The sequence below is a fragment of the Esox lucius genome, chromosome 13 (genome assembly GCF_011004845.1).
Source record: "Esox lucius isolate fEsoLuc1 chromosome 13, fEsoLuc1.pri, whole genome shotgun sequence".
NCBI classification, from domain to species: domain Eukaryota; kingdom Metazoa; phylum Chordata; class Actinopteri; order Esociformes; family Esocidae; genus Esox; species Esox lucius.
Genome location: NC_047581.1, coordinates 29,470,854 through 29,497,552, shown reverse-complemented (window position 1 = coordinate 29,497,552; position 26,699 = coordinate 29,470,854). Strand labels below are relative to the sequence as shown.

At 43.2% G+C, this 26,699-nt stretch overlaps 1 protein-coding gene across 1 annotated transcript; it reads left to right on the top strand.

Moving 5' to 3' along the window:
- Window positions 1–776: 776 nt before the first annotated feature.
- Window positions 777–25,286, top strand: ndufs4 (NADH:ubiquinone oxidoreductase subunit S4). The gene is made up of 5 exons (NM_001303711.1): window positions 777–884; window positions 3,972–4,050; window positions 22,322–22,494; window positions 24,716–24,789; window positions 25,068–25,286. The coding sequence occupies exons 1-5, from the start codon at window positions 802–804 to the stop codon at window positions 25,169–25,171; spliced, it is 513 nt and encodes a 170-aa protein (NP_001290640.1). The 5' UTR covers window positions 777–801; the 3' UTR covers window positions 25,172–25,286.
- Window positions 25,287–26,699: the final 1,413 nt, after the last annotated feature.

Here is a 26,699-nt window from a genome sequence, read left to right as displayed (position 1 = left end):
GTTATAAAACACACCCATATTGGGTCCAGTGTAGCTCAGTTAGAAAAGCATGACGATTGTAATGTCAGACATGCTCTCACAACTGTAAATTGCTCTTGTTAAGAGCGTCACCTAAATGGCTAAAATATAAATTAGCTACGGGCAGATAACCTTGTTTTTAGTAATCTAACAGTCATTGTATATGAGTGTCAGTAACAAGCCTCTGACGTAAAACCCATACGCACGTTCTGAAAGTCTGATTCTGAAATAACCTTACCACAGAAAGTAAGTCATTTATTTGATTGTAGCTGCGGGAATCATGGCTCCATTTGAGTGGAGGAATTTCATTGGTGAGTTGCATTATGTTTGTCCTGGGAGGTGGGTTTTGTAACGTCACAATCACATTTACATGATTTACATTGTCATAGGGGCCCATATTATGAAGTGTCTCAAAGTAACAGTGACAATGTTCTATCATTAAGGTAACGATACATAGGATTACATGGACAGCATGGAACTGATCCTAAATCAGAAATCCTACCTTGATACTCTCCCCTTCGCCAAAGACAGGGCAGATTACGAGATAGACTAAACAGTCCTACTGTTATATGAAAATGCATTCTAAATTCAGGGTTACTGTAGAAACGGTTTAATTTAGTTTATACTTATAAAAATTAGCTTTGCATTGAGATATGTTTATTATGCTATCTAACAAGCCCTAAGCAATTCCAGTTGGTATGACGGAGTGCGTGTAGCACGATACAGTAGTTAGTACTGTTTTAACCTTCCGAGTCTCCATACATCAGCCGTGTTGACAAAATCATGGCGACCTCAATGTCACTTCTAGGTTTTGGACGTGTTTCCCCGCTAAATACAGCCGTAAAAATATTCCTGAATTCTACAAGGTAACGATAAATTATTTGACGCACATGGTTGTATTCATATGTATGAAGTATTCGTGTTGCATATTACGTTTCTATTCTCTTATCCAGTAAGCATCCCAGTTGTGAGTTAGCTTGCTAACTGTTATATCTAGATAACATTAAACAACTAGCTAATGTTTGTGTAGATTGTGTTACAGTACTTCAAACAAAACCCCTCCAAGTTACGTTTCATTATGGGTTCTTGGGATATCTATCTTGACTGATTATAAACCTGTTTTCTTTGCTTTTGTCAGTTGCAAAGCTAGCGCTAACGTTAGCTAGCTATCTAGCTGTGTTTGTCCTCATTTGTTAGCTAGCTATATACCATGCTTCATGGTACGTTAATTTCTTGTTAAAACTTAATATCTTGCCTTGCTAGTTAGGCTAAATATTAGTCTTACTCACCAATCTTAAAATGTATCCTAGAGTATTTTAATGCATTTCCAGATATGAAATACAATCATAAAATATTATATTTATTACATATTATATTTACAGTTACAAAGCCATCTAAGGTTTACAGAATCGATGTATTCAACATACAATGACGTAGAATAAATACATTGTGCATTTTAATGTATTATTGTCTTAATTGCCTTGTAGTGAGTTACTTAATATGGTATGCTGAACTTGAATGACCGTTATACACTGTCACCATATCTTCTATTCTATTTCCAAGAAGTTTGGCCAAAATCAAATGGCCACAACATGCACTATTTAATGAAGCTGCAAGTTGAGGACCTGTGAGGCATCTGTTTCTCAAACTAGACACTCTAATGTACTTGTCTTCTTGCTTAGTGTTGCTCCGGGTTCTCCCACTCCTCTTTCTATTCTGGTTAGAGACAGTTTGCACTGTTCTGTGAAGGGGCTATTACACAGCATTGTACGAGAACTTCAGTTTCTTGTCCGTGTTTTGCATGGAATAGACTGATGAGTTTCAGAAGAAAGTTATTATAATTTTTTTTTGTAGCCTGTAATTGTACCCACACAGGGCTAGAAAATTACGATGTCCCTCTGGCCCCAGGCCCTTAAAAAGTCAAGTCGGGACAAATGAAACTTGGATCTCACAGCCCCAATCGGACCACAGCAAAAAAATTGAAGATTGAAAAAAGTAATAATCGCATTATAATCTCGACATCCTCCAGTGATTTTGTAATCTGGCACATGCACAAATAACTACCTTGCAGCGCTTTCAGTGTGCTGGTGGTGACTGGAGTTGAGTAGTGAAGTGACATGTTGCTGTCTGGTATTGTTGAACCATTAAAACATTTACAACTTGTGGAGTAACTCAAGTGAAGAAGATGGCAGTGCATTGAAGTTCACTGGAACTCCAATGCACTGTCGTAAATAAGTTCTCGGCTAAAACAGACAAATGTGGGTCTTTTTACAAAAGCACTGACAACTTTCACAAACAGTCCCTGACTAGCCATGCCAATAGCAAACGGCACCTGGTCTCCATGACAGCCAAGCGGATGACTGAGAGTCCGTCTTCCGGGCCCTTGATTGTACTGGTCAGGAATTTAAATGCAGATTGCAGAACTTATAAATACCGCATACCATGTAGCTAAGACTTGACCAGCGTTCACCTTCTTCCCCCAGAGATGAATGAATTGGTATGTTTTGTTTAAAAGTCTAATGTTTTGGGTTACTGTTTTGTATAATTAGAAAGGATGGAAGAACCATAACATTAATTATTGTGTTTTTATATATCCAGGATTAATTTAATAAAGGATTAAACATGTTAATGCTAATAGATTACAACTTTTGGGACAGAATTTGTATTGTTGTGGTCAGTAAGTTTCAAACCCACTTGCTCCACTGGGCCAATGACAATAATGTTAACGTTGCCTGCTAAAATTGCTGATTCTCCAGATACTGAACTAGTCTAAAGAAGGACAGTTTTAGTGCTTCTTTAATCAGCACAACAGTTTTCAGCTGTGCTAACATAATTGCAAAAGGGTTTTCTAATGACCAATTAGCCTTTTAAATGATAAAATTGGAATTGTGAACACAATGTGCCATTGGAACACAGGACTGATGGTTGCTGATAATGGGCCTCTCTACAATGGAATATGTAGGTACTCTATTAAAATCAGCTGTTTCCAGATAGAGTTATAAGCTATTGTATCAACCACCCCCCACCCCCATTTGGTCTGTCTCCCCCAGTCTGTCTACCTGTCTGTGTCTCTTTCCCCAATCTGTCTATCTGTTGGTCTCTCTGGTCTTCCTCTCTATTTGTCTGTCTCTCTTGTCTGTCTGTATGTGATCCTGGCCCGTGGCTGTATCCTCCTGTTAGCCTGGTTGAACTTAGTTAAAGGCTGCTTTGACCATTGTTTCATCTGAGCACCACAGCCTCCGACCAGGCTGATCTGGCCACAGCTCTCGCAGCCAGCCTGGGAAATGGGCACATTGCTGTTTCGTGACAAGCTAGAAGCCGGTTGTCCATGTTTTGGTTCACATCTCTCAGAGCGCCCCAGTCCACTGCCATGTCCTCTCTCTCTCCTGGGACTCTGTTGACTGGCCACGCTTCCTGGCTGTTCCGTGACAAGTCGGCAGCACGTTCACAGCTGAGCCGGGACAGTCGCCTGGGGAGGTCTGGCTGGGGAGGTTTGGCATCAAAAACAGCTGACCTACCTAGGTTGAAATGTTGTGCAAAATCCTTCAAGTACAAAAGCTGTGTTTGATTGAGCGTGTCTAGCGTGATAGAACCCATGGAATAACAGCCAAAACCCCGCCCCTTTGGTACTCTGGGCAAGCTCGGGGGAGCAAATGCTCAAATACTGTTGGAACCAGCCGGTTCAGCCAACAGTGTTGGAACCCAGCCCGTCGAGCCAACAGGCATGTAGGAGCCTGCCAGAAACTCTGCCAGACAGAACTCATGGGGAAGGGAACTCTTCCATACTCTCCTTACACTTTCTTCTGTTCTTTTCTTTCATGAGTCCTCCATGACAGTTAATTGTTGTGGAATTTCATAGCTTATAGCCCAATGTTTGGTGTGTGTGTTGGAATGTGTGTGCCTGCCCCCTCTCCGTGAAACGTCTGTTCCAACTTCCTGTCACGCTCTTCCAGGTCGGTTAGCACGTCGGGATGGAGGCTGGCAGAGAAAAACGGACAAGACACGCAGCTCATCACCGTGGACGAGAAGCTGGTGAGTAGTGGAATACACACCATGTTTTCCATGAGGAACGTGTGGCGCTGGACGTTTGACCAATGGCATTAGAATTTCCTGGAAATGTAAACGGACATCCTTATGCTTCTGGTCTGTCACTAGTTCTAGTGAAAATAATCACAATAAGACTGTGTGACAGTTCTTCCTAACAATAATATAAAATAGCCTGTATTTTATACCGGGGCCACCTAGTGTGGGCGTGGCCGGCTGGGGCTGCCTAGTGTGGGTGGGGCTGCCTAGTGTGGGTGGGGCTGCCTAGTGTGGGCGGGGCTGCCTAGTGTGGCCAGGTCTTCTGTCACAGTTTCCTCTTGTGCCAAACAGGACTCCACATAAGCTTTGGCCTTGTTTGAAGCCAGCTGCACCAATCAACCTTAATTGGATGGGTATTAACCGTTTCAATCATATCATTTTAATAAATCATTAAGGAATGCCTCAGTTATCGTGAACTGTCCTCAAAGTAGTCATAGTCTGCTTTCTGTGAAGGTTTTCCCTTCCCTCATGTTTAGATGATACAGACCTATAGATCAGAGCTCTGACGTCAATGGCTTATTTGATGTCTCCAGACGTCCAAGGTCTTAACAGCTAGGCTTCCACTTCATCTGGTCAGTGTCATCCTGTTGTTTTCGTAGCACAGCCTAAACAATGATAACCAGCTGCATGGCTGCTTTAAACCTCGCCAAGGTTAACCGGCTATTGGACTCTGCTGGATCATCCCAGTTGTCAGGTACACTTTTAACAGTAAGTATTTCACTTGTGGCCAACTGATTGATTGTGGTGACTTTTGATAGATTAATAGCATTGGTTCGCCTTTGTCCTGTTGGTGAAATAATCAGCTAGGTTCCAAATGTCATGTGTTTCATAGTTAGCGACTTGTTTGATAGCTTATGTCCCTGATATCTGGCATGATAACAATGAGTATTAATGTTGGCTGACCTGTTAGGTTGACCTTGGCTAAAACTAATCGTTTGGTTTACAGAGGGCAATGAATTGTGGACGGTTGTAGTGTCTTTAAAGTGGGCACCCGGTCAGTTGTTGTCGTGGCGGTAATTCTGTAATGGCAACATTCAACGGTTACGTTGATGCTGCGTCATGACGTCTGACTGGGCTATTCTGAGCCGGCTTCATTACATTCACCTCTTCAGTACATTCACCTCTTCAAGACGTTTAGCGAACCTGCTGTTGTGATTGAATGCGTTTTCAAACCGGCCACCTGTGGGAAACAAACCCAACAGCCTGGCTCTGCCAACCTGGACGGCTGACCGGGCAGATTTACAGTGTTCGTTGTTAACACAGCTAGGAAGGAGTGAGACTTCACTTCTTGGAGCACTGCTCTCCCACCCGGCGCCAACCTGCTTTTGTCAGTAATTACTGTTTGGTTAGGCATGCTGTGGCGCTCCAGGGTTTGGCTGGCTGGGTTGCCACTGATACAGTGTGTTGCAGAATGCCTCTCGCTGCAGGGGGGTCACCTGAACCTGCCCCCCCCCCCCCCCCCCCCCCCCCCCCCCCCCCATGGTCAGATGCCGAGTCACATTGCGACCGGCCACAGATAGACAGCGCCTGGTCAGATCAGACAGGAAGAACAGAGGTAGAGGCTCCTCATTCACATTAACATGAAGAAAATACAAGTTCTAATGCTCTCTCAAAGATTTCTTATTGAGTCCTTTAAAGGAGATGTGGTCTTACCAGAGAGGGAGGTCATTCTGGCGATGGTCCTTCAGTGCCTGTTGGCTTGTTTTGCATTAATTTGCAGCCATCACCGTCCAGTCTGGTAGTGCCATTTTATCTTATCTTGGAAGAGCAGCTTGACCAAATCATGTCTTTATGTGAGGCTGAAGAGGCGGGGTTTTAGAGTTTATGTAAAGGGAAAATATCCCTTTTAAAAGCTCCCAAATAAAGCCGGTGATGCAGTATTCAGTAGCGATGTGCCTCAGCATTTAAAATCATTGTCTTGGGTTTCCGCCTCCATTTTTCTTCAACAGACACACACGATTAACTGCCGTGTCTGAACAGTAACACGGCTGTGTGTCTCAGAAGTTGAAGCTGGAGTGAATGTGTGCGTCGGAACGAAACGGAGCAACTCAACCCACCAGGTTCTCCGTCTGACAATGTGGACATGGAAGCGTGACTGGCTACTAGAGAGGAACGCTGTCTGAGCCCCCACCGCCACCTCCCCCGTCCTTCCTCGCGCAGGATATTTTTAGCCCCGGGAGTTAAGGCCCACAGTACACGGGTGTGAGTTCTCTGAGCCTGCCTGTCTACCCTGACCGCCTGGGGTAGGATGACCTGCACTGGAGCGCGCTGCACTGACCCTCCCTCTCCCCTCCCGTCTTCCCTCCCTCCAGCACAGACATCTCGAGTGTCTGTTTTGTCTGGTCGCCCCCTTGTACGGCGTGCTTGGCAGGAATCTCCCCCCGGCCGGCCGGCAGTAGGGGAGAGGGCTCTTTGATGGGGCCCCGAGACGAGAGGCTGTTATTGTGCCTCCACTAAATACAGATTTCATTTTAGTCAACACACTTCTTCTACGGGGGGGGGGAACCTCTTCAGGCCTCTTTGGCCTTGCTGTGTGGCTGGAGGAAATGGCCGGCCGCCTGCTCAGTTTTTGAAGTGGAGAGGGGAAGGGAAAAACACACATCTGTTGTCCCTGCCCATCTGTCTGGTAGATGAAGAATAGAGAATGATGTTTTTTTTTTAATGTTTTTTAATGTTTGATTGTGAATCTGTCATTTCAGCATGGGGGGGGGGGGGGAGCTAGATATTGCTCTAGACCTTTCTTGTCCTGAACTTAACCCTAACCCTTACCATACTTGACCCTCACAGCTGTTTGGGTTTCTGTCTTTTGACTGGACAGCCGTGTTTACATCCAGTTCCTGCCTAGGAACTAGTTGTATCTGTTGCAGGCACTGTTTTACTGTTATTCAAGCAGGGACCACAGTCTCTGTTTTCCTACGAGGTGGCTGCATGGTTAGACTAGTAGCCATTAAACAGTAAAAGGTAGGTACGGATGCTACCATGAGCGAACAGGCAGGGTCATAGGAAACACAACAACACATGTGTTACTGTGTGTAATGTGTAACACAATCCTAAAAAAAAAAAAAAATCCTGACTGCAGAGGTCGTAATGAGGGTTTTGGAGGTGCAAAAACAAACCAATCCCAGCCCTGCTGTCCCGGGCCATGCGCATGTGGGACTCCCTCTCTCTTGTCGTGGTAACCTGAGAATCAAGACGACCCTTAGCAACAGCTGCTGCTTGCCCTAAAGCCCGCAACCAATCAAAACACACCGACACAGCTACACTGTTTGTTGGTGTCAGTGACGCTCCTCCAGCAACTCCGTTCCATAATAAGTACACCCCCTCTTAGCACCTACCGTCGTAACTATTCCCTATGTCGTGTCTGTTGATGACTGTGTCCTCTCAGTCACCCTGCCAGGTCAAATATTAGCAAAAATAAAAATCACTTCCAAGCTGGTTGAGAGGAGTGGTGAGTGAAGCCCACTTGAGGACGTGGTCCTGGGCCAGAATGGTTGGCTGTGATAGGGTTGAGGTAGGCTGAGAGGTGGTACTGGTGGTTTTGCCCTGGGGGCCGGGTTAGGGGGTCACTAGTTGTTTGACATGGGGTATCCAATAATTGTGCGCATGTGGAGCTAAAGGGATAGTGTCTTCTCTCCTCACGCTCCTCTGTCGGCACGTCCGACACGGAGTCTGCAGGTCAAGCTCCCGGCCATAACATCCTGCTAGTAGACACCCTAGGTTGGAGGTTAAGACCAGAGGATTATAAATAATATCCCTAAACTCTCTGCTTAAATGAGGAAGAATTCTGAACTAAGGGTGCAGCTAGGCTAGTTAGCAGCGAGAGCTCTGGACACCTCAGTCTGTTCATTTTCAACTCCTGAAGGAGTTCCAGTGAATAAAAAAATATCCTTGGAAGAAAACATAATTTGGAATAAATTATATAAAATGAATGAACAAAAACCAAACAAAATCTGGCTAGCGCATCCATAGATGCAAGATCTTGACAAAAATGTAAAGAATCATTACGCAATGTCCATATTTTTTGTGAACATTTATTCTTGTTTAGAAAAATGTGCATATGCACGTGCTCTGGGAGTAGACTAGTAGGCTTACGTAGTCTGACTATCAGGTCCGCAGACGAGAGAACCCTTTCAGGCATGGCCAGGATGCACAGGTATGCTTTTGCTAGCTGTAATCATTTCCTGTACTTGGACATTGGCCAGATTTGTTTGTAAGAAATAACCCGTCATTACTGCCGTCAAGTGAGTTAGCACAGATAGTACAATTTATTTTTGTAACTTTTGAAAATTAGACTCACTTTTTGATAAATGCCATCCTTGTCAAAATGTAGACAATTCGACTATTCGTTCTCACCCTTAGTAACTAACCTATAAACAATGTATCTTGTATGATCAACCAGAACTACACATGGTCCCTCACTGATGAACTGACTGTAGGTTAGAGGAGAGTATTAATGCCCGGAGACATTTTCTTAATTGAATTTATAAAGGTTGTCCTTTTCCTGAAAATTCTGTTAAGGGTTAGCCTGAAGTGTCTTTCAGTTGTTTGGATATATTATTTTGGCGGTTGTATACAGACTAAGTTCTGCTCCACCAACTAATCTGTGTGGATTTTTCATCTTATTCCAACTTGCCTCAGATGTTTTGGAGGAAAGAGGGCTCATACGTTTGAGCCATTCGTCAGACACCGTTGTCCACACTAGTGTCTTCCAGTTAATGCATTCATCTGAAGAGATTTAGGTGGGTCAACCGCACAGAAGATCAGTGGTAAGTAAACCCTGGTCAACAAAGTTGCAGTCCACTGACTCTGCTGGAAGGAAGTGAAATGCTAATAAATATTGCAAGGAGTAGTTCATAAACACATTAGCTTGCCAACACACACATATTGGACCTGGGGTCAAAGGGTATCGAGGGAACCTGGTGCCTGTTAGAGGAGCGGGAAAGTAACAAGGACTGTGGTCATGTTGATCGAGTCGGGACATGCCCTCGACCTTCCACCCCGTTCCTGCCTGTGCTGCTCACCACTTTGCGAGCCACAGAATCCCTATGTGTCCTGTGGATTTTGACTTATTTCCAAGTACAGCACTGTCCCCCTATGGAGAGGAGTAGAAAGCCTGAGGTATACAAGCTAATGTGAAGACAAGTGCACTCATGCACGCACGGTTAATTCAAGCCTGATTCCTGGTTTTGTAATGTTTGTATGTTCTTTGTTTTTTTTCATGTTCCCTGCCTGGGGAAATAGGCTGCAGCTAGCTGGTGTGCGTTTTTGTTTTGCCAGCTTAATTCAAAGCCTACACCATGAAACCACAGAGGAACTACCAGATCTCTCCTGTTACCTTCATTGCGTAATAAGTCCTGGCCGAGGCGCAGTGCAGGGCCTTTTCACAGCTGGACATACAGTCCATGCCCTGGCTCCACTGTTGGGACAGAACCTCACATCTCCCGTTCTACCTCTACTGTTGTGACAGAACCCCACTTCTCTCGTTCTGCCTCTGCTGTTGTGACAGAGCATCGGCGCCTGCCTCTACTGTCATGCTCTGTTAACAGTGAGCCAGAACTTCAAATCTTTCTTTTTGACAATGAAATCTCCCACCCCTTTGTGTCCGTAGGCTGGACCTATTCATGATATCCTGAATCCTAAATAAATGTAAACATACATGTAATTCAATTGTTGTATCTAAACAGCCAGCCAGCCACTGGGCGGCCCCTGGCCAGCCAGCCACTGGGCGGCCCCTGGCCAGCCAGCCACTGGGCGGCCCCTGGCCAGCCAGCCACTGGGCGGCCCCTGGCCAGCCAGCCACTGGGCGGCCCCTGGCCAGCCAGCCACTGGGCGGCCCCTGGCCAGCCAGCCACTGGGCGGCCCCTGGCCAGCCAGCCACTGGGCGGCCCCTGGCCAGCCAGCCTCTGGGCGGCCCCTGGCCAGCCAGCCTCTGGGCGGCCCCTGGCCAGCCAGCCTCTGGGCGGCCCCACGCCAGCCAGCCTCTGGGCGGCCCCACGCCAGCCAGCCTCTGGGCGGCCCCACGCCAGCCAGCCAGCTCCCAATTGCTCTTTATCCTCCAAGGAGCCTCATCCTCCAAGGTGTCAGAAATATCGACACGCTTTCGCATGACGGAGACTTTGCCAGTCCTTCCCTTCTCCCAGGCCCCTCTACTAAGCCTGCATGGCTCTCTGCCTATGTTGTCTGCCGAGCCAGGTATTGTACGGGCCTGTGAATAGTCAGTGTCAAACTTCACAGTTCTCTTTTTGCTTCCTGTACATGCCAGAAGAAAAGTGCTCTCCGTGTGGCTTGTCCTTTTGTGCCGGTCTGCTCCGGTTCTCCTGGGAATAGAGCGGCCGCATTGTTTCCTCTGTTCTGCCGACGGCCCTCCGAGCTTCCTAAGTAATGTATGCAAGCATATCATAAAACGTCTAGACTATTTTTCTTCTCCGCTACTTCACTACGCGAGACAATGGATAGGAAAATATCTGACGCGGTGGTTTGTGGCGTGCCACTGCCGTGGCTTGTTTTGGCAGTATTCATGAAGCACCTTTGTGCTGGTGACCCCACCTCGTGCATAACTTAGTCTGAGGTTGGCTGTGCTAACTGGATAGGTCTGGAGAAAGATCACTGTGTGGTCCCCAGCCCTGTGGTGTCTGATGATTCTGATCTGTGTGTCAGGAGCTTGGGTCCTCATGCACTCATCTCAGGGGATGTTTGTCTATGGACCACGAGTAGTGGTTGCAAAGACCTGGGAATGTCTCCAAAACTAATTTTTTTCACAGTTAAATTCCAGGAATTAGCAAGAAATCTGGAGTCCTAAAATAGGGATTCTTGACAGGTTGGGAAATCTAAAACTTTCTGGAATAATACAGAACAACAATTTAGTGTCCCAGTCCAACCACAGACTGGGTTTGTCATAAATGCACCCTATTTGTGGAAATGCACTACTTTTGACAAGAACTTGTAGGGATTCCATAGTGCCCTAGTCAAAATTAGTGCACTACAGATTATGGCAGCTGTTTCAGGAAACAGACTGTAATTGGTCTGTCTTCAGTCAACTTAATAGATTTGTTTTTAGGGATATTTAAACCATGTGTACTAGAGCTCGGTCTGTCCCTGTTAAAGCACTTAGGACAGGGGCCTCATTTGTCAAGCATTTGTGAAATCAATGGAATTGAGAATGCTCTTAATTATAGAAAAAGAGTGCTTTATCAAATGATCCACGACCGTTGGCGCACACCGGTAGGAGAATATTTTATTTTTATTTTCTTGTTAGACTCACTTGCATTTCGACACGCCCATACATGGTCAAAATCATTCCTTTTAGTCACTACAGTTTTTTTTGGTATTTTATTACACATCCGACCACTTCAAAAAGAGCCCTGAAACAACAGCATTTATAATATCTGTCTGTGGAACAAAGTGGAGAGGTTGTCCCCCATACGATGGCTGTGGCTTCATGTGTTGAAATGTATGATGTGCCGCCGACGCTATTTATTTGTATATTTTGACAAATTCGATATTTGGGGGAAAAAATCCATTAGCTACAAAGGTGTTACTCTGAAGTATTATCCAGACAAAATATACCGGGCTGCCCAGAAAGAAACTGGTAAGTGTTTATGGTTGAACATGCTTATTGATTTCTTCAACAAGTTAAGTTTTGATTTTAAATAATGCTCTGTCGTAATGCTGTTTGCTAGCTAGCTAGCTACCTAGTTAGCTCAGTTCTGTACAGTATGTAATGGTAGCTAGTTTAACTTAGTGCTCACTAGGTTGGACAAATTAATCTGGCTTCTTTTGCACACCTTTCAAATAGATGGGTAATTGGTGTGTGTGTGTGTGTGTGTGTGTGTCATAAAATTTGAATATCATCAAAAAGTTGATTTATTTCAGTAATTCCATTCAAAAAGTGAAACTTGTATATTCATTCATTACACACATGCTGATATATTTCAAATGTTTATTTCCTTTAATTGTGATGATTATAAATGACAACTAATGAAAATCACAAATTCAGTGTCTCAGAAAATTTGAATATTAATTAAGACCAATACAAAAAAAGTATTTTTAGAAATGTTGGCCAACTGGAAAGTATAAACATTAAAGTATGAGCATGTACAGCACTCAATACTTAGTTGGGGCTCCTTTTGCTTGTATTCCTGCAGCAATGCTGCGTGGCATGGAGTCGATCAGTCTGTGGCACTGCTCAGGTGTTATGAGAGCCCAGGTTGCTCTGATAGTGGCCTTCAGCTCTTCTGCATTGTTGGGTCTGGCGTATCGCATCTTCATCTTCACAATACCCCATTGATTTTCTATAGGGTTAAGGTCAGGCGAGTTTGCTGGCCAATTAAGAACAGGGATACCATTGTCCTTAAACCAGGTACTGGTAGCTTTGGCACTGTGTGCAGGTGCCAAGTCCTGCTGGAAAATGAAATCTGCATCTCCATAAAGTTGGTCAGCAGCAGGAAGCATGAAGTGCTCTAAAACTTCCTGGTAGACGGCTGCATTGACCGTGGACCTCAGAAAACACAGTGGACCAACACCAGCAGATGACATGGCACCCCAAACCATCGCTGAATGTGGAAACTTTACACTGGACTTCAAGCAATGTGGATTCTGTGCCTCTCTTCTCTTCCTCCTGACTCTGAGACCTTGATTTCCAAAGAAATGCTAAATGTACTTTCATCAGAGAACATAAGTCCGCAGCAGTCCAGGCCTTTTTGTGTTTAGCCCAGGTGAGACGCTTCTGACGTTGTGTCTTGTTCAAGAGTGGCTTGACACAAGGAATGCGACAGCTGAAACCCATGTCTTGCATCCGTCTGTGCGTGGTGGTTCTTGAAGCACTGACTCCAGCTGCAGTCCACTCTTTGTGAATCTCTTTTGCCCCACATTTTTCAACGGGTTTTGTTTCACAATCCTCTCCAGGGTGCGGTTATCCCTATTGCTTGTACACTTTTTTCGACCACATCTATTGCTTGGACACAGCTCTGTGAACAGCCAGCCTCTTTAGCTATGACCTTTTGTGTCTTGCCCTCCTTGTGCGAGGTGTCAATGGTCGTCTTTTGGACAGCTGTCAAGTCAGCATTCTTCCCCATGATTGTGTTGCCTACAGAAAATAAACTTTTTGATGATATTCAAATTTTATGACCAGCACTGTGTGTGTCTATCTGTCTATAGTCTGTGTGTCTGTGTCTGTCTGTGTCTGTGTACAGTGGGGAGAACAAGTATTTGATACACTGCCGATTTTGCAAGTTTTCCCACTTACAAAGCATGGAGAAGTCTGTAATTTTTATCATAGGTACTCTTCAACTTTGAGTGATGGAATCTAAAACAAAGATCCAGAAAACTCATTGTATGATTTTTAAGTAATTAATTTGCATTTTATTGCATGACATAAGTATTTGATACATCAGAAAAACAGAACTTAATATTTGGTACAGAAACCTTTGTTTGCAATTACAGAGATCATACGTTTCCTGTAGTTCTTGACCAGGTTTGCACACACTGCAGCAGGGATTTTGGCCCACACCTCCAAACAGACCTTCTCCAGATCCTTCAGGTTTCGGGGCTTTCGCTGGGCAATACAGACTTTCAGCTCCCTCCAAAGATTTGCTATTGGGTTCAGGTCTGGATACTGGCTAGGCCACTCCAGGACCATGAGATGCTTCTTAAGGAGCCACTCCTTAGTTGCCCTGGGTGTGTGTTTTGGGTCGTTGTCATGCTGAAAGAACCATCTTCAATGCTCTTACTGAGGGAAGGAGGTTATTGGCCAAGCTCTCGCGATACATGGCCCCATCCATCCTCCCCTCAATACGTTGCAGTCGTCCTGTCCCCTTTGCAGAAAAGCATCCCCAAAGAATGATGTTTCCACCTCTATGCTTCACGGTTGGGATGGTGTTCTTCGTGTTGTACTCATCCTTCTTCTTGATCCAAACACGGTGAGTGGAGTTTAGATCAAAAAGCTCTATTTTTGTCTCATCAGACCACATGACCTTCTCCCATTCCTCCTCTGGATCATCCAGATGGTCATTGGCAAACTTCAGACGGGCCTGGACATGCGCTGGCTTGAGCAGGGGGACGTTGCGTGCGCTGCAGGATTTTAATCCATGACGGTGTAGTGTGTTACTAATGGTTTTCTTTGAGACTGTGGTCCCAGCTCTCTTCAGGTCATTGACCCGATCCTGCCGTGTAGTTCTGGGCTGATCCCTCACCTTCCTCATGATCATTGATGCCCCACGAGGTGAGATCTTGCATGGAGCCCCAGACCGATGGAGATTGACCATCATCTTGAACTTCTTCCATTTTCTAAATTGCGCCAACAGTTGTTGCCTTCTCACCAAGCGGCTTCCCTATTGTCCTGTAGCCCATCCCAGCCTTATGCAGGTCTTCAATTTTATCCCTGATGTCCTTACACAGCTCTCTGGTCTTAGCCATTGTGGAGAGGTTGGAGTATGTTTGAGTGTGTGGACAGGGGTCTTTTATACAGGTAACAAGTTTAAACAGGTGAAGTTAATACAGGTAATGAGTGGAGAACAAACAGGTCTGTGAGAGCTGGAATTCTTACTGGTTGCAAATTAAAAAAATGCAAATTAATTATTTAAAAATCATACAATGTGATTTTCTGGATTTTTTTAGATTCCGTCTCTCACAGTTGAAGTGTACCTATGATAAAATTACAGACCATGTTTTGAAAGTGGGAAAACCTGTAAAATCGGCAGTGTTTCAAGTACTTGTTCTCGTGTGCGTGTGCGTGTGCGCGTGCGCGTGCGCGCGGGCGGGCTTTTGAGTTAACCATAGCTAGTTACCATGGTTCAGAGAAAAGATGTTAGTTGTATTAAAATGTGCAATCGCTGGTGAGTTTGTACTTACAGATGGTTCATACAACTTTAAAGAAATGTGCTCTGGATAGGTTTTATGCTAAATTACTACAGTGCTGTACTATAATGCTTTAACACATTTGTTATTGGCACCCCCAGTCTTATGCAGACAGCGTTGATGCTTAACAAGATGTGCAACCTACAAGTCAAGCAGCTGAAACCTCATGTAAAATACATCCTGTACGTTGTCAGTTGCCAGTATTTGGGTTTAATTTGGTGGACAGGTGTAGCTACACTGAACAAAATTATAAACGCAACACTTTTGTTTTTGCCCCAATTTATCATGAGCTGAACTAAAATATCTAAGACTTTCCCTATGTACGCAAAAGGCCTATTTCTCTCATGTTGTTCACAAATCTGTCTAAATCTGTGTTAGTGAGCACTTCTTCTTTGCCGAGATAATCCATCCACCTCACAGGGGTTGCATATCAAGATGCTGATTAAATGACTGAACTATTGGACAGGAGGTTGAAGGCCCAGCTGACATCCGCACAACAATACTGGCTGGATTCTAAAAGCAAAGTAGACATCATCTGTTCACCAGTGTGAACTGTAGTCAGATCTCTACTTGCAAGTGCACTTTGATGTGACAATGGAAAACGTGAGGTAAGGGCTGAGTGTTTAGGGGCTGTCTACTATGCTGTTGGAGTCCAGCCACTGTTTTTAAAGGAAAGGGATGCCTGAGGGGCAAGGGGGTGGCAGAGACAGAAATGACAGAGGAACGGTTTCTGTAGGGGACTCCTCAGCTTCCTGGACGACTGGTGGACGTTTGTGCCTTTTCCACAACTGGTTCCCTTCTTCTGTCTGGACATTAGCCCAGAGGAGGCTGAGGAGGCTATAGTGTAGCCAAAGCCAGAAGGCGAAGTTCATCAATGCTTTGTTCAGTTATCAGTTTTCATTTGTTTCTAATTGTACATTATTTAGGTCTTGGCATGGTTTGATTTGCACTGAAGTATGTTACAGTCAGTTTGTTGTGAAGTGTTTACCTTTATTTCTATAAATATTAACTTTGCATTTAATGTTAAGTAAATGTAATTTGAGCGCAAGGGTCATTTCCATACGAATAACAAATTAGTGGCATTCTGATGTTCACTCATTTAGGTAGTTAACATATACAGTATCTCACAAAAGTGAGTACACCCCTCAAATTTTTGCAAATATTTGATTATATCTTTTCATGTGACAACACTGAATAAATGGCACTTTGCTACAATGTAAAGTAGTGAGTGTGCACATTATATGACATTGTACTTTTGCTGTCCCCTCAAAATAACTCCACACACAACCATTAATGTCTAAACCGCTGGCAACAAAAGTTAGTACACCCCTAAGTGAAGTGCTGCCAGCATTGCTGCAGAGGTTGAAGGGGTGGCGGTTTGAGGGAACAATGAATGCCAACATGTACTGTGACATACTGAAGCAGAGCATGATCCCCTCCCTTCGGAGGCTGGTCCGCAGGGCAGTATTCCAACATGATAACGACCCCAAACACACCTCCAAGACAACCACTGCCTGAGGGTAAAGTTGATGGACTGGTCAAGCATGTCTCCAGACCTAAACCCTATTGAGCATCTGTGGGGCATCCTCAAACGGAAGGTGGAGGAGCGCAAGGTCTCTAACTTCCATCAGCTCTGTGATGTCGTCATGGAGGAGTGGAAGAGGACTCGTGTGGCAAACTGTGAAGCTCTGGTGAACTCCATGCCCATGCTGGTATACTCACTTTTGTGGGGTTATTTATATATATATATATATATATATATATATATACATATATATATATATACATACATACATACATACATACACCTGTTGATGTTCAATCATTTAGTTAACATATACACTCACCTAAAGGATTATTAGGAACACCATACTAATACTGTGTTAAACCCCCTTTCGCCTTCAGAACTGCCTTAATTCTACGTGGCATTGATTCAACAAGGTGCTGAAAGTATTCTTTAGAAATGTTGGCCCATATAGGATAGGATAGCATCTTGCAGTTGGAGATTTGTGGGATGCACATCCAGGGCACGAAGCTCCCGTTCCACCACATCCCAAAGATGCTCTATTGGGTTGAGATCTGGTGACTGTGGGGGCCATTTCAGTACAGTGAACTCATTGTCATGTTCAAGAAACCAATTTGAAATGATTCGAGCTTTGTGACATGGTGCCTTATCCTGCTGGAAGTAGCCATCAGAGGATGGGTATATGGTGTTCATAAAGGGATGGACATGGTCAGAAACAATGCTCATGTAGGCCGATTGTGAAATACTCAGACTGGCCCGTCTGGCACCAACAACCATGCCACGCTCAAAATTGCTTAAATCACCTTTCGTTCCCATTCTGACATTCAGTTTGGAGTTCAGGAGATTGTCTTGACCAGGACCACACCCCTAAATGTATTGAAGCAACTGCCATGTGATTGGTTGATTTGATAATTGCATTAATGAGAAATTGAACAGATGTTCCTAATAATCCTTCAGGTGAGTCTATATACAGTTGTGCTCAAAAGTTTGCATACCCTTGGAGAATTGGTAATATAGGTACGATTTGTAAAGAGAACGAGTCTTGCAAAGGTCTTGCAAAGTCTTTGGTCGTCTTGCATGAACCGAACGTTTGAAATCTCCCCACAGTGGCTTGGTGATATTAAGGTCAGGAGACTGTGATGGCCACTCCAGAACATTCAAATGTTTCTGCTGTAACCACTGGAGGGTCAGCTTGGCCTTGTGCTTAGGAAAGTCCAAGAGGTGGGAAAGTCCAAGAGCGTCCCATGCACAACTTTCGTGCAGAACAATGCAAATTGTCTGCCAGTATTTTCTGATATGTTGCATTCATCTTGCCATCAGTTTCACAAGATTCCCTGTGCCTTTAGAGCTCACACAGCCCCAAAATATTAGTTAGCCACCATCATGCTTCACAGTTGGGATTGTATTCTGTTCACAATAGGCCTTGTTGACCCCTCTCCCAACATAATGCTTATGGTTGTGGCCATAAAGCTCTATTTTGGTTTCGTCACTCCAAATTACAGTGTTCCAGAATCTGTGAGGCGTGTCAAGGTGTTGTTAGGCATATTGTAACCAGGCTTTTTTATGGCATTGTCGCAGTAAAGGCTTCTTTCTGGGAACTCGACCATGCAGCTCAATTTTGTTCAAGTATCGTTGTTTTGTGCTCCTTGAAACAACCACACTTTTTTATGCGTGATCAGTCATATTTTCAAAATCAATGCCTAAATTTCACAATTTCTGCGAGGGTATGCAAACATGAGCACCACTGTATATACACCTATTAATGTTCCTGGCAAGTTGGCCTATAGATTTTTTTTTTTCACGTTTGCAGAAAACACATGGCTATACTTGAAACAGTTATGACAATCCTGATCCATGTCAATATTATCAGCGGCCTCCCACCATATTGTATTGTTCAAGTATCAATGGGTTTATATCATACATTTAAAGATATTTTTAATGGGTAACAACTGGTAATCATCATTGTTTGAAACTTGAATCAGATTGGTTTGACTTTCATTTTAAAATAAATGCTGTGAGTTAAACGTCTTCACTTGAAGAAAATATGTATCCTTTATGGTTCATGTGGTCTTGTTTCAGGGCGGACCATTCTACTGCTCCAAAAACGGACTTTTGCACTGGCGTTTCTGTTTTCAAGTCAGTCTCTGTATGCTGCTCCGTTCTTGAATGTTATCATGATAATCTAGAAAGAAAATTAACAGTCAATGAATCGGATGAAGAGAAACTTAGGGTTTGTGTCCATTTTATAACTTTGCAAACAAAACGTTATAGCTAACGTAGCTACTTGCCATGCTTCGTGAGTGCATGAAAAAACATTGTCTTTAATTTTATGGCGAGCACATGGCTTAAAGTTATGAAATTATTGAAAATCTGGCTAATTCAAGGAAAGATGTCTTACAGCACATGATGTTTGGAATTAAATGTTCTATAAATGCATGCATAGCTGGCTACAGACTAATACATAATGTCAGTAGCTATCTTTGTATCTAAGATATGGTTTTTATGACATATTAATGTCTGCTGTATATAAACTGCTGTTTTCATTTGAGTATTTGTTTTTATGTTATTGTACTTTCATATATTTTTCTTTGTAAAGCACATTGAATTGCTTCGATGTATGAATTGTGCTATATAAATAAACTTGCTTGCTTGCTGAGCCCCTGAACTTACTGCAAAATAGTTCCACTCGTCTCTCTTAAATGCAGCGGATGGCAAATCTTCCAATGGAGGATAAGCCTTCCATTTGATATCCCATCATCTGAGTCTGTAGTATATCCAATAATTCAACCATGGTTTTACATGTCATCTATACTTTAAAAGGTGACTGTGCATTGCAATATCATGAACAATTCTCTGACGTGGTTATGCCGTCAAATGACATGAAATGCCGTAGCCTGTTAATGTTGCATGAATTCACAATGGTAATGCAGCTATATCAAAACATCCTTATTTTTCTGACATTTTCAATTCACATTTTTTTCTAATTAATTAATTCCACCTGTCACTTTACTACACGAAGTTGCTTAGCGTGAATTTAGGCACATTCTCCAACATGTAGTGAACAAAGTATCTGAAAGGTCCAGGCCAATCCTGAATTATTTCTAACCGTCTACCGTTAAGTGTGTAGGTATGAGTGAATGTTTTGGGGCCGGTTTTGCAGACAGATTAAGCCTAGTTTAGGAATAAAAAAGCAAGCTCAATGGAGTTTTCTATTGAACTTTTTTTTCCTAGACTAGGCTTAATCTCAGCCTGTGAAACCGTCCCTTAATGTTTACATTTAATGCTAATTAATGATGTTACTCAATACATTTCCCCAAAAATAATTGTGTCCAACAATAAATGCAGTGCCCTGCACATTTTCCACAAAATCTCTGCCTGGACCTTTAAACAACTCAACGAAAGCACCACTGTGACAAAACCTTCAAACTACTCTGCAGGAAAGTTTGACTGTGACATAGAATCTTCACTTAATATGCTGTCACAGTTGCTTTCATCAAATCGAGATCTAGTCTGGTTTGTGTCTCTCTTTCTGTATCTCTCTTTTTCTGTGTTTGTCTGTTTTGGTCTCTCTATGTCTCGCCCAGGTCAGTCTGCCCCCCCCCCCCCCCCCCCCCCCCCCCCCTTCTAAAAGAAGGCTGTTTTGCTCAGCTCTGACAAGTGAGAATTGTTAAGGTTAAGTAGATAGGGCAACCGGAAATAATTACCAAGCACTCTTTAACCTTCTTCCCCCTTTCTCCTCTCTAACGTTTCCTTTATTTTAATGTTCCTTTTTTAATATAAATTTGAGAGATTGTGTTGAAACACACTCTGGTTTCAACTTATTATGGGTTATGTGTGTTGCTTCTTTCAGGCGAGCTGGAGAGATTTACTGGTCTATAATTTAGCAGGCTTAGCGTGGCTGTCTGTCGGGACGTTTGGGGGGGGAACCAAAGCTACTAACCAAAGCTACACAGCCGGTTAGCTGTACTGCCGGCTTTTGTGTGGAGTTCATGCAAAAGACCCCCTTTATACAAATCAACTGGCAGATGACAGACAATGATGAAAATTTGATTCTTTGAAGTTGTAATGGCCATTGAAATGTGTGAAATTCTTGTATTGAAAGGGGAGCGCCCTGGAAGGCCCTCCAGTCCTGGGTGGCTGAGGCCGGCGTGCTGGGAGGTTTGTCTGCGTTTTGTCGCCGACTTCCCATCGCTTGTTTGCTAATTCCCAGAAGAATTGGACCAGGTTCTCTATAGGGCTCTGAATGGGCTTCAGTTGAACCAACCAGAAATATGCATATATTTTATAGCAAAAGGTTGGGATTTTCCCTCTCTTTCTCTGGAACAGGAACATTTTAGTTTTTTCTTTGTGTTTGAATTAAGTCAAGGTATTTTATGGGATTGTCCTTTATTTGTCCTTGTAAAATTCCAGCTAGACGACATTTGCGGTTCACACCAGTTCCAATACTTTTTTTATTTGTTGGAAACTAAACGGTCAGACGCATTAGTGTCTGTATTTTGTTCATTTTGCTTCAAATAGTTTCAATTGCTGTACTGTAGGGCTCCAATGTAAAATACACATTTGTCTCAGTTTATAAATAAAGGTTCAATAAAAAAAGCTGTTTCCTGTTGTTTTCTGTAATGAAGCAAAACTGAATCATGTGGTACCCTTAAACTCTAAAATATATCTTAGGCATTAAGCATTCAGGAATCTATCCCACCCTTAACCATGTTTCCCAGAGGGGTAGCCTCGTCTGCACTGGGGTTTTTGTAATGAGTTGGCATCATACTCTACAGACACAACCTGAAGCCAAAGGTGGACCTAACCTGAGGCCAAAGACAGACCTGAAATTAAGCCACAGACAGACCTAACCTGAAGCGAAAGACTGACACATGGTGTGAATAAAAATTTGTTCTTATCATACCTGGTTAAAGTAATGGCAAAAAAAAGCTACAGACAGACCAACACAATGTAAAGCCACAGACTGAGTGAAAGATGTAAACTAAAGCCACGGTCAGACAGACATGCCATTGCACTGCAGTGTCATAGCAGGCAGTCAAACACACATTGCATTAGTTCACTGAGGACAGTAGAGAGCTGTATTGGGGCTGTCCAATCAGACAACAGTGGTGTAAGAGCGGCATTAGACACTTGTTATGCAGTCAGACAGTCCTTTACTACAACTGGGTCAATTAGTTCTCTTTTTATTCAGCGTACGTGAAGGAGGCTATTGTAGTGTCGCGCTGGGGCCTTGGTTTTGTTCCCTCTGTCTGGTGTTGTCTGCTCTCTCCCCGTCTCTCTCTTCAACCCCCTTCTCCATCACCCTGTCCTCCTTTTCTCTCACTCTTTCCCTGCTCATCCCTCTCTCTATTCTCTCTCTCTTAGGATTAATGCAGTTTCATGTATGTTTTCATCCAAGTCAAGGGATGATTTATTTGATTTATTTTTTACCGGGTCTCGTGATCTGGACCCTGTAAAAACAGGCTAGTTATTAACTTTTAACTTTTTGAGTTTCCCAGAAATTTTTTTTGTACCTGCGCGTTGCCACTGGTAACAGTCACAGACGCAGTGTCACTCATCTCCAGTGTAACTGTGTTCCGTGATAGATGTAACTGTATCTGAAAAGGTAACTCAGCCATCCATTGACATTAGCTGCAGTCAAGGTCTACGTGAAATCTCCTGGTCACGGTGCACGTCCTTAGCGTTCCCGGCAGACGTAGGTCCCAACTGGGTGGTACCGGGGGAACTACCTGGGTGTGTCCAATAAGAACCACTTGTTTTCATTTCACTTCACAAAACGCCTGGCTACGGTTTACACAAATGAATGCCGCGCTAATGTGTGTTTGTGTTTGGCCCCTTCAGGACATTTCCTGTTTGACCGGGGTTCCTGAAGAACACATCAAGACCCGGAAAGTGCACATCTTTGTTCCGGCCCGCACCGCCATGCAGTCGGGTGCGCATGGAATCAAGAAGTGGAAGATGGACTTTGACACCAGGGAACGCTGGGAGAACCCTCTGATGGGTTGGGCCTCCACGTAAGACGCGCGCGCACACATAAAGGTTGTGTTCAGTTTGACTTTGACTGAGAACCTAAATTCTAATTAAATTTTAGAATTCAGAATGAATTTGAATTAAAGTAGTAAACAGCAAACAGAGTGCCTGTTCAAATCTGAATATTGGATTGATTGAATTTTCTTACATTTCTTCAGTATGCACACGGTACATCCTGTTTATTAAACATCAAACATGTCATTACATAAATGCATTTAAAATAGTATAGCTCTTCAGGATGAACTTGTAACATGATAAAGGAAAAAAAAAGGAAAACAAACCTTGTTTGTGAAGTTAACAGTTGTGTTGACATGACTCCTACAGGGTCAACAGGAAGGATCGGACTGTAAGGTCCCACTCAGTGTACTACATTACTTCTCAGAAGACTGCAATATATTTTCCTTTTAACTTGCATTTTATTATCATATGGAATCTTTTTAGGATGGATTTACAAGATGCCATTCAGTTTCATAGGGATTTTAGGGACCCACAGCATGTGTCCCTATAAACTAAGAATCTTTATTTCAGATTACAGTAAATTAGCCTTTATGGTTATTGTGCATGAAATAGAATTCTGAAAAAACAATCCTTTAATCAGTATTTTTTCCTTTTTGCCGGTTCGCTTAAGTGGAACAGGCCTAGAAGAGCAAATGTCACAGACTGACTGAGTGAGTGAGTGACTCCCGGATTTGTTCAGGATAGACAAAAGCTTCGCTAGCTACAACCTTCAGCAGCTACATAATAGGAAGCCTAAAATAAAACAGTTCTGGTGGATATTAGGATTTGTTCAGAATAGACAAACACTTCGCTGGTTACATGATTCTCTCGTATTTTCACTTGACGAAAAAGTCAGTTATCGTCACCTCTATTGATAGATACTGTATGAATGTCATTCGTGAATGGCTAATTAGCTGTTAAAACGGCCAGTGGCAAAAGAGGGTTTGTTCAGCATAGACAAAAACTTTGCTTTCTATAACCTTCCGTAGCTACATTATAGGAAGCCAATAATGAAACCGTTTACTGTTATATTGCGGCTATTTCTGGTGGATTTTTAAATTATGTCTAGATGCTATTTGTGGTTGATGTAAACGTAATAAGAAATGTTACTCAGTTTAACACAATGCTTAATGGTGTATTAACGAAAAATATATAATGTCTAGAGGCTATACCAACAACGATCAACACTTTCTTTTACAGGCCGTCTGAACTAGGCTCACCTGGTTTTTTTATTTTTATGTTACAGCTGTTTTACATTATTGTACAGGGCTTAGCTTTAGATTATATCGGGTTGTGGCTTTTCCACTATCATCCTTGTGTTCCAGAGATTAGTAAGTCTAAAGAAGGTATTTCACATTCGAACTGTCAGGCCTTGGCGTTCGTTTCTGTGACGAAACCTGTTTGAAAACAGCTGCTGACAACTCTGGACAAATGTGTCTGCATCTCCGGCTGAAGGACGTTACAATCCAAAACATTCAGACTTTTGAAACTTCTGTCTCTTACGAAACGTTCCTGTATTTGAATAATTGAATGCATTCATAGGACGTTTCACTGGACTCAGATGGACTCACCAGAATAGAAGTGATGTTGCTAACACACGGGTGACTATTTGTAACAGAATGTGATGTCATATCTGCAGGACCAAAAATGGCAGAAGCACTCAGTGATACTGCCCATTATAAAACTGCCCTTAGCCCACTAAAGAATCCTTTTTAAATGTAACTGGCGGTTGGCTAAGCACTAATGTCAAAGGATTGGCTGTTAGCCGTGGTATATGAGACAGTATAACATCACATCACTTTTAACCGCTCTAATTACAGCTTCTGTGAAAACGGTGGAGCAAATCCAAATATATTAACGATAAAAGGCTTGGATAGAGGGAGTGAAAATAAGTTACAGTAGTTACTTAGAAACAGTTAAGTAGTTAAACTAACAAGCTAGCTTAGCGTTGTGTGATGACCACTTCACCAGGCCTGTACCTGTCACCTTTGAAGTAACTGCCCAGGAAAAATCTTGAAAGTAACTTTAAACTAGATTTCCTGTGGGGCGGGGCCAAACACAAACAACACACTGAGTAATAGTTCTCATTGGCTGATGTCATGTCTTAGTAATGGGCTTGGTTTTTAAATATATCTGTGAGAATCAGTTTGAAATTCCCATTTGTTATTATTGTGTGATCACATGGATTGCATTGTGTTCGTTTTTCAGGGCTGACCCCATGTCCAATGTGAACCTAACGTTCAGTTCCAAGGAGGACGCAATCGACTTTGCAGAGAAAAATGGTAAGGCGCGCGCGCGCACACACTGGGAGAACCTTATGGAATCTCTTTCTTCACTGCTGCTGTTTGACTGACGCTAATACGCTAACTTGAGAGGAAATGTGTTTTGTTTATCATTGCAGAATAGAGATTAGAACGGCTCTGTTTATCCACGGCTCTCTGACCACGCGTGTTTATGACTGTACTTTAAATTGTGAATGGGAACCGGTCCAAGAGGAATACACAAGCTGTTCTTGGCCCCCGGGCTTCAATTCATTCATCTGAGTTGTTTGTTTTCTCAGGTTGGAGCTACGACATCACAGAGAAAATGGAAAAGAAGCCGAGGGCAAAGTCGTACGGAGCCAACTTCTCCTGGGATAAGAGGACCAGGAGGTCCGCTAAGTAGACCGGACCGACCCGGTCTGAAGACACACACCTGTTGTTGCTGTCTGTCTGCTCTTCTTCAGAACCGACCTGTTAATGCCCTCTACTTTAGTATTAAATTAACAAATCTATATTTAACTTGAGTGATTGTGTCGTTTTTTTTATTAATGGAACTATTAATTTGTGTACGTTCTTGCTTGTTGCTTGACGCTTCCTTGTCACAGTGGTGAAAAGACAAGTTATGGTTTTACACAGAAGTCAGTTAGGAAAGTATTCTCTCAGACGCTCAATTTTCACCTTTCAAAATGGCGTGGTGTACAGGTTTTTAGTATGTAATATTGGTCCTGGTTTTGAAGTTATATATATATATAAAATATACAGTATCTCACAAAAGTGAGTACACCCCTCTGTATATATTTGATTATATCTTTTCATGTGACAACACTGAAGAAATGACACTTTGCTACAATGTAAATTACTGACTGTACAGCTTGTATAACAGTGTAAATCTGCTGTCTCATCAAAATAACACAACAAACAGCCATTAATGTCTAAACCGCTGGCAACAAAAGTGAAAATGTCAAAATTTGGCCCAAAGTGTCAATATTTTGTGTGGACACCATTATTTTCCAGCACTGCCTTAACCCTCTTGGGCATGGAGTTCACCAGAGCTTCTCAGGTTGCCACTGGAGTCCTCTTCCACTCCTCCATGACGACATCACGGAGCTGGTGGATTGTAGAGACCTTGCGCTCCTCCACCTTCTGTGTGAGAATGCCCCACAGATGCTCAATAGGGTTTAGGTCTGGAGACATGCTTGGCCAGTCCATCACCTTTACCCTCACCTTCTTTAGGAAGGCAGTGGTCGTCTTGGAGGTGTGTTTGGGGTCGTTATCATGTTGGAATACTGCCCTGCGGCCCAGTCTCTGAAGGGAGGGGATCATGCTCTGCTTCAGTATGTCACATTCCATGTGGGCATTCATGGTTCCCTCAATGAACTGTGGCTCCTCAGTGCCGGCAGCACTCATGCAGTCCCAAACCATGACACTCCCACCACCATGCTTGACTGTAGGCCAGACACACTTGTCTTTGTACTCCTCACCTGGTTGCCGCCACACACGCTTGACACCAAGTTTATCTTGGTCTCATCAGACCACAGGCCATGCTTCCAGTAGTCCATGTCCTTAGTTTGCTTTTCTTCAGCAAACTGTTTGCGGGCTTTCTTGTGCATCACCTTTAGAAGAGTGTTCCTATAAATATATACACTCACCTAAAGGATTATTAGGAACATCTGTTCAATTTCTCATTAATGCAATTATCAAATCAACCAATCACATGGCAGTTGCTTCAATGCATTTAGGGGTGTGGTCCTGGTCAAGACAATCTCCTGAACTCCAAACTGAATGTCAGAAAGGGAAAGAAAGGTGATTTAAGCAATTTTGAGCGTGGCATGGTTGTTGGTGCTAGACGGGCCGGTCTGAGTATTTCACAATCTGCCCAGTTGTTGCCAGCGGTTTAGACATTAATGGCTGTGTGTTGAGTTATTTTGGGG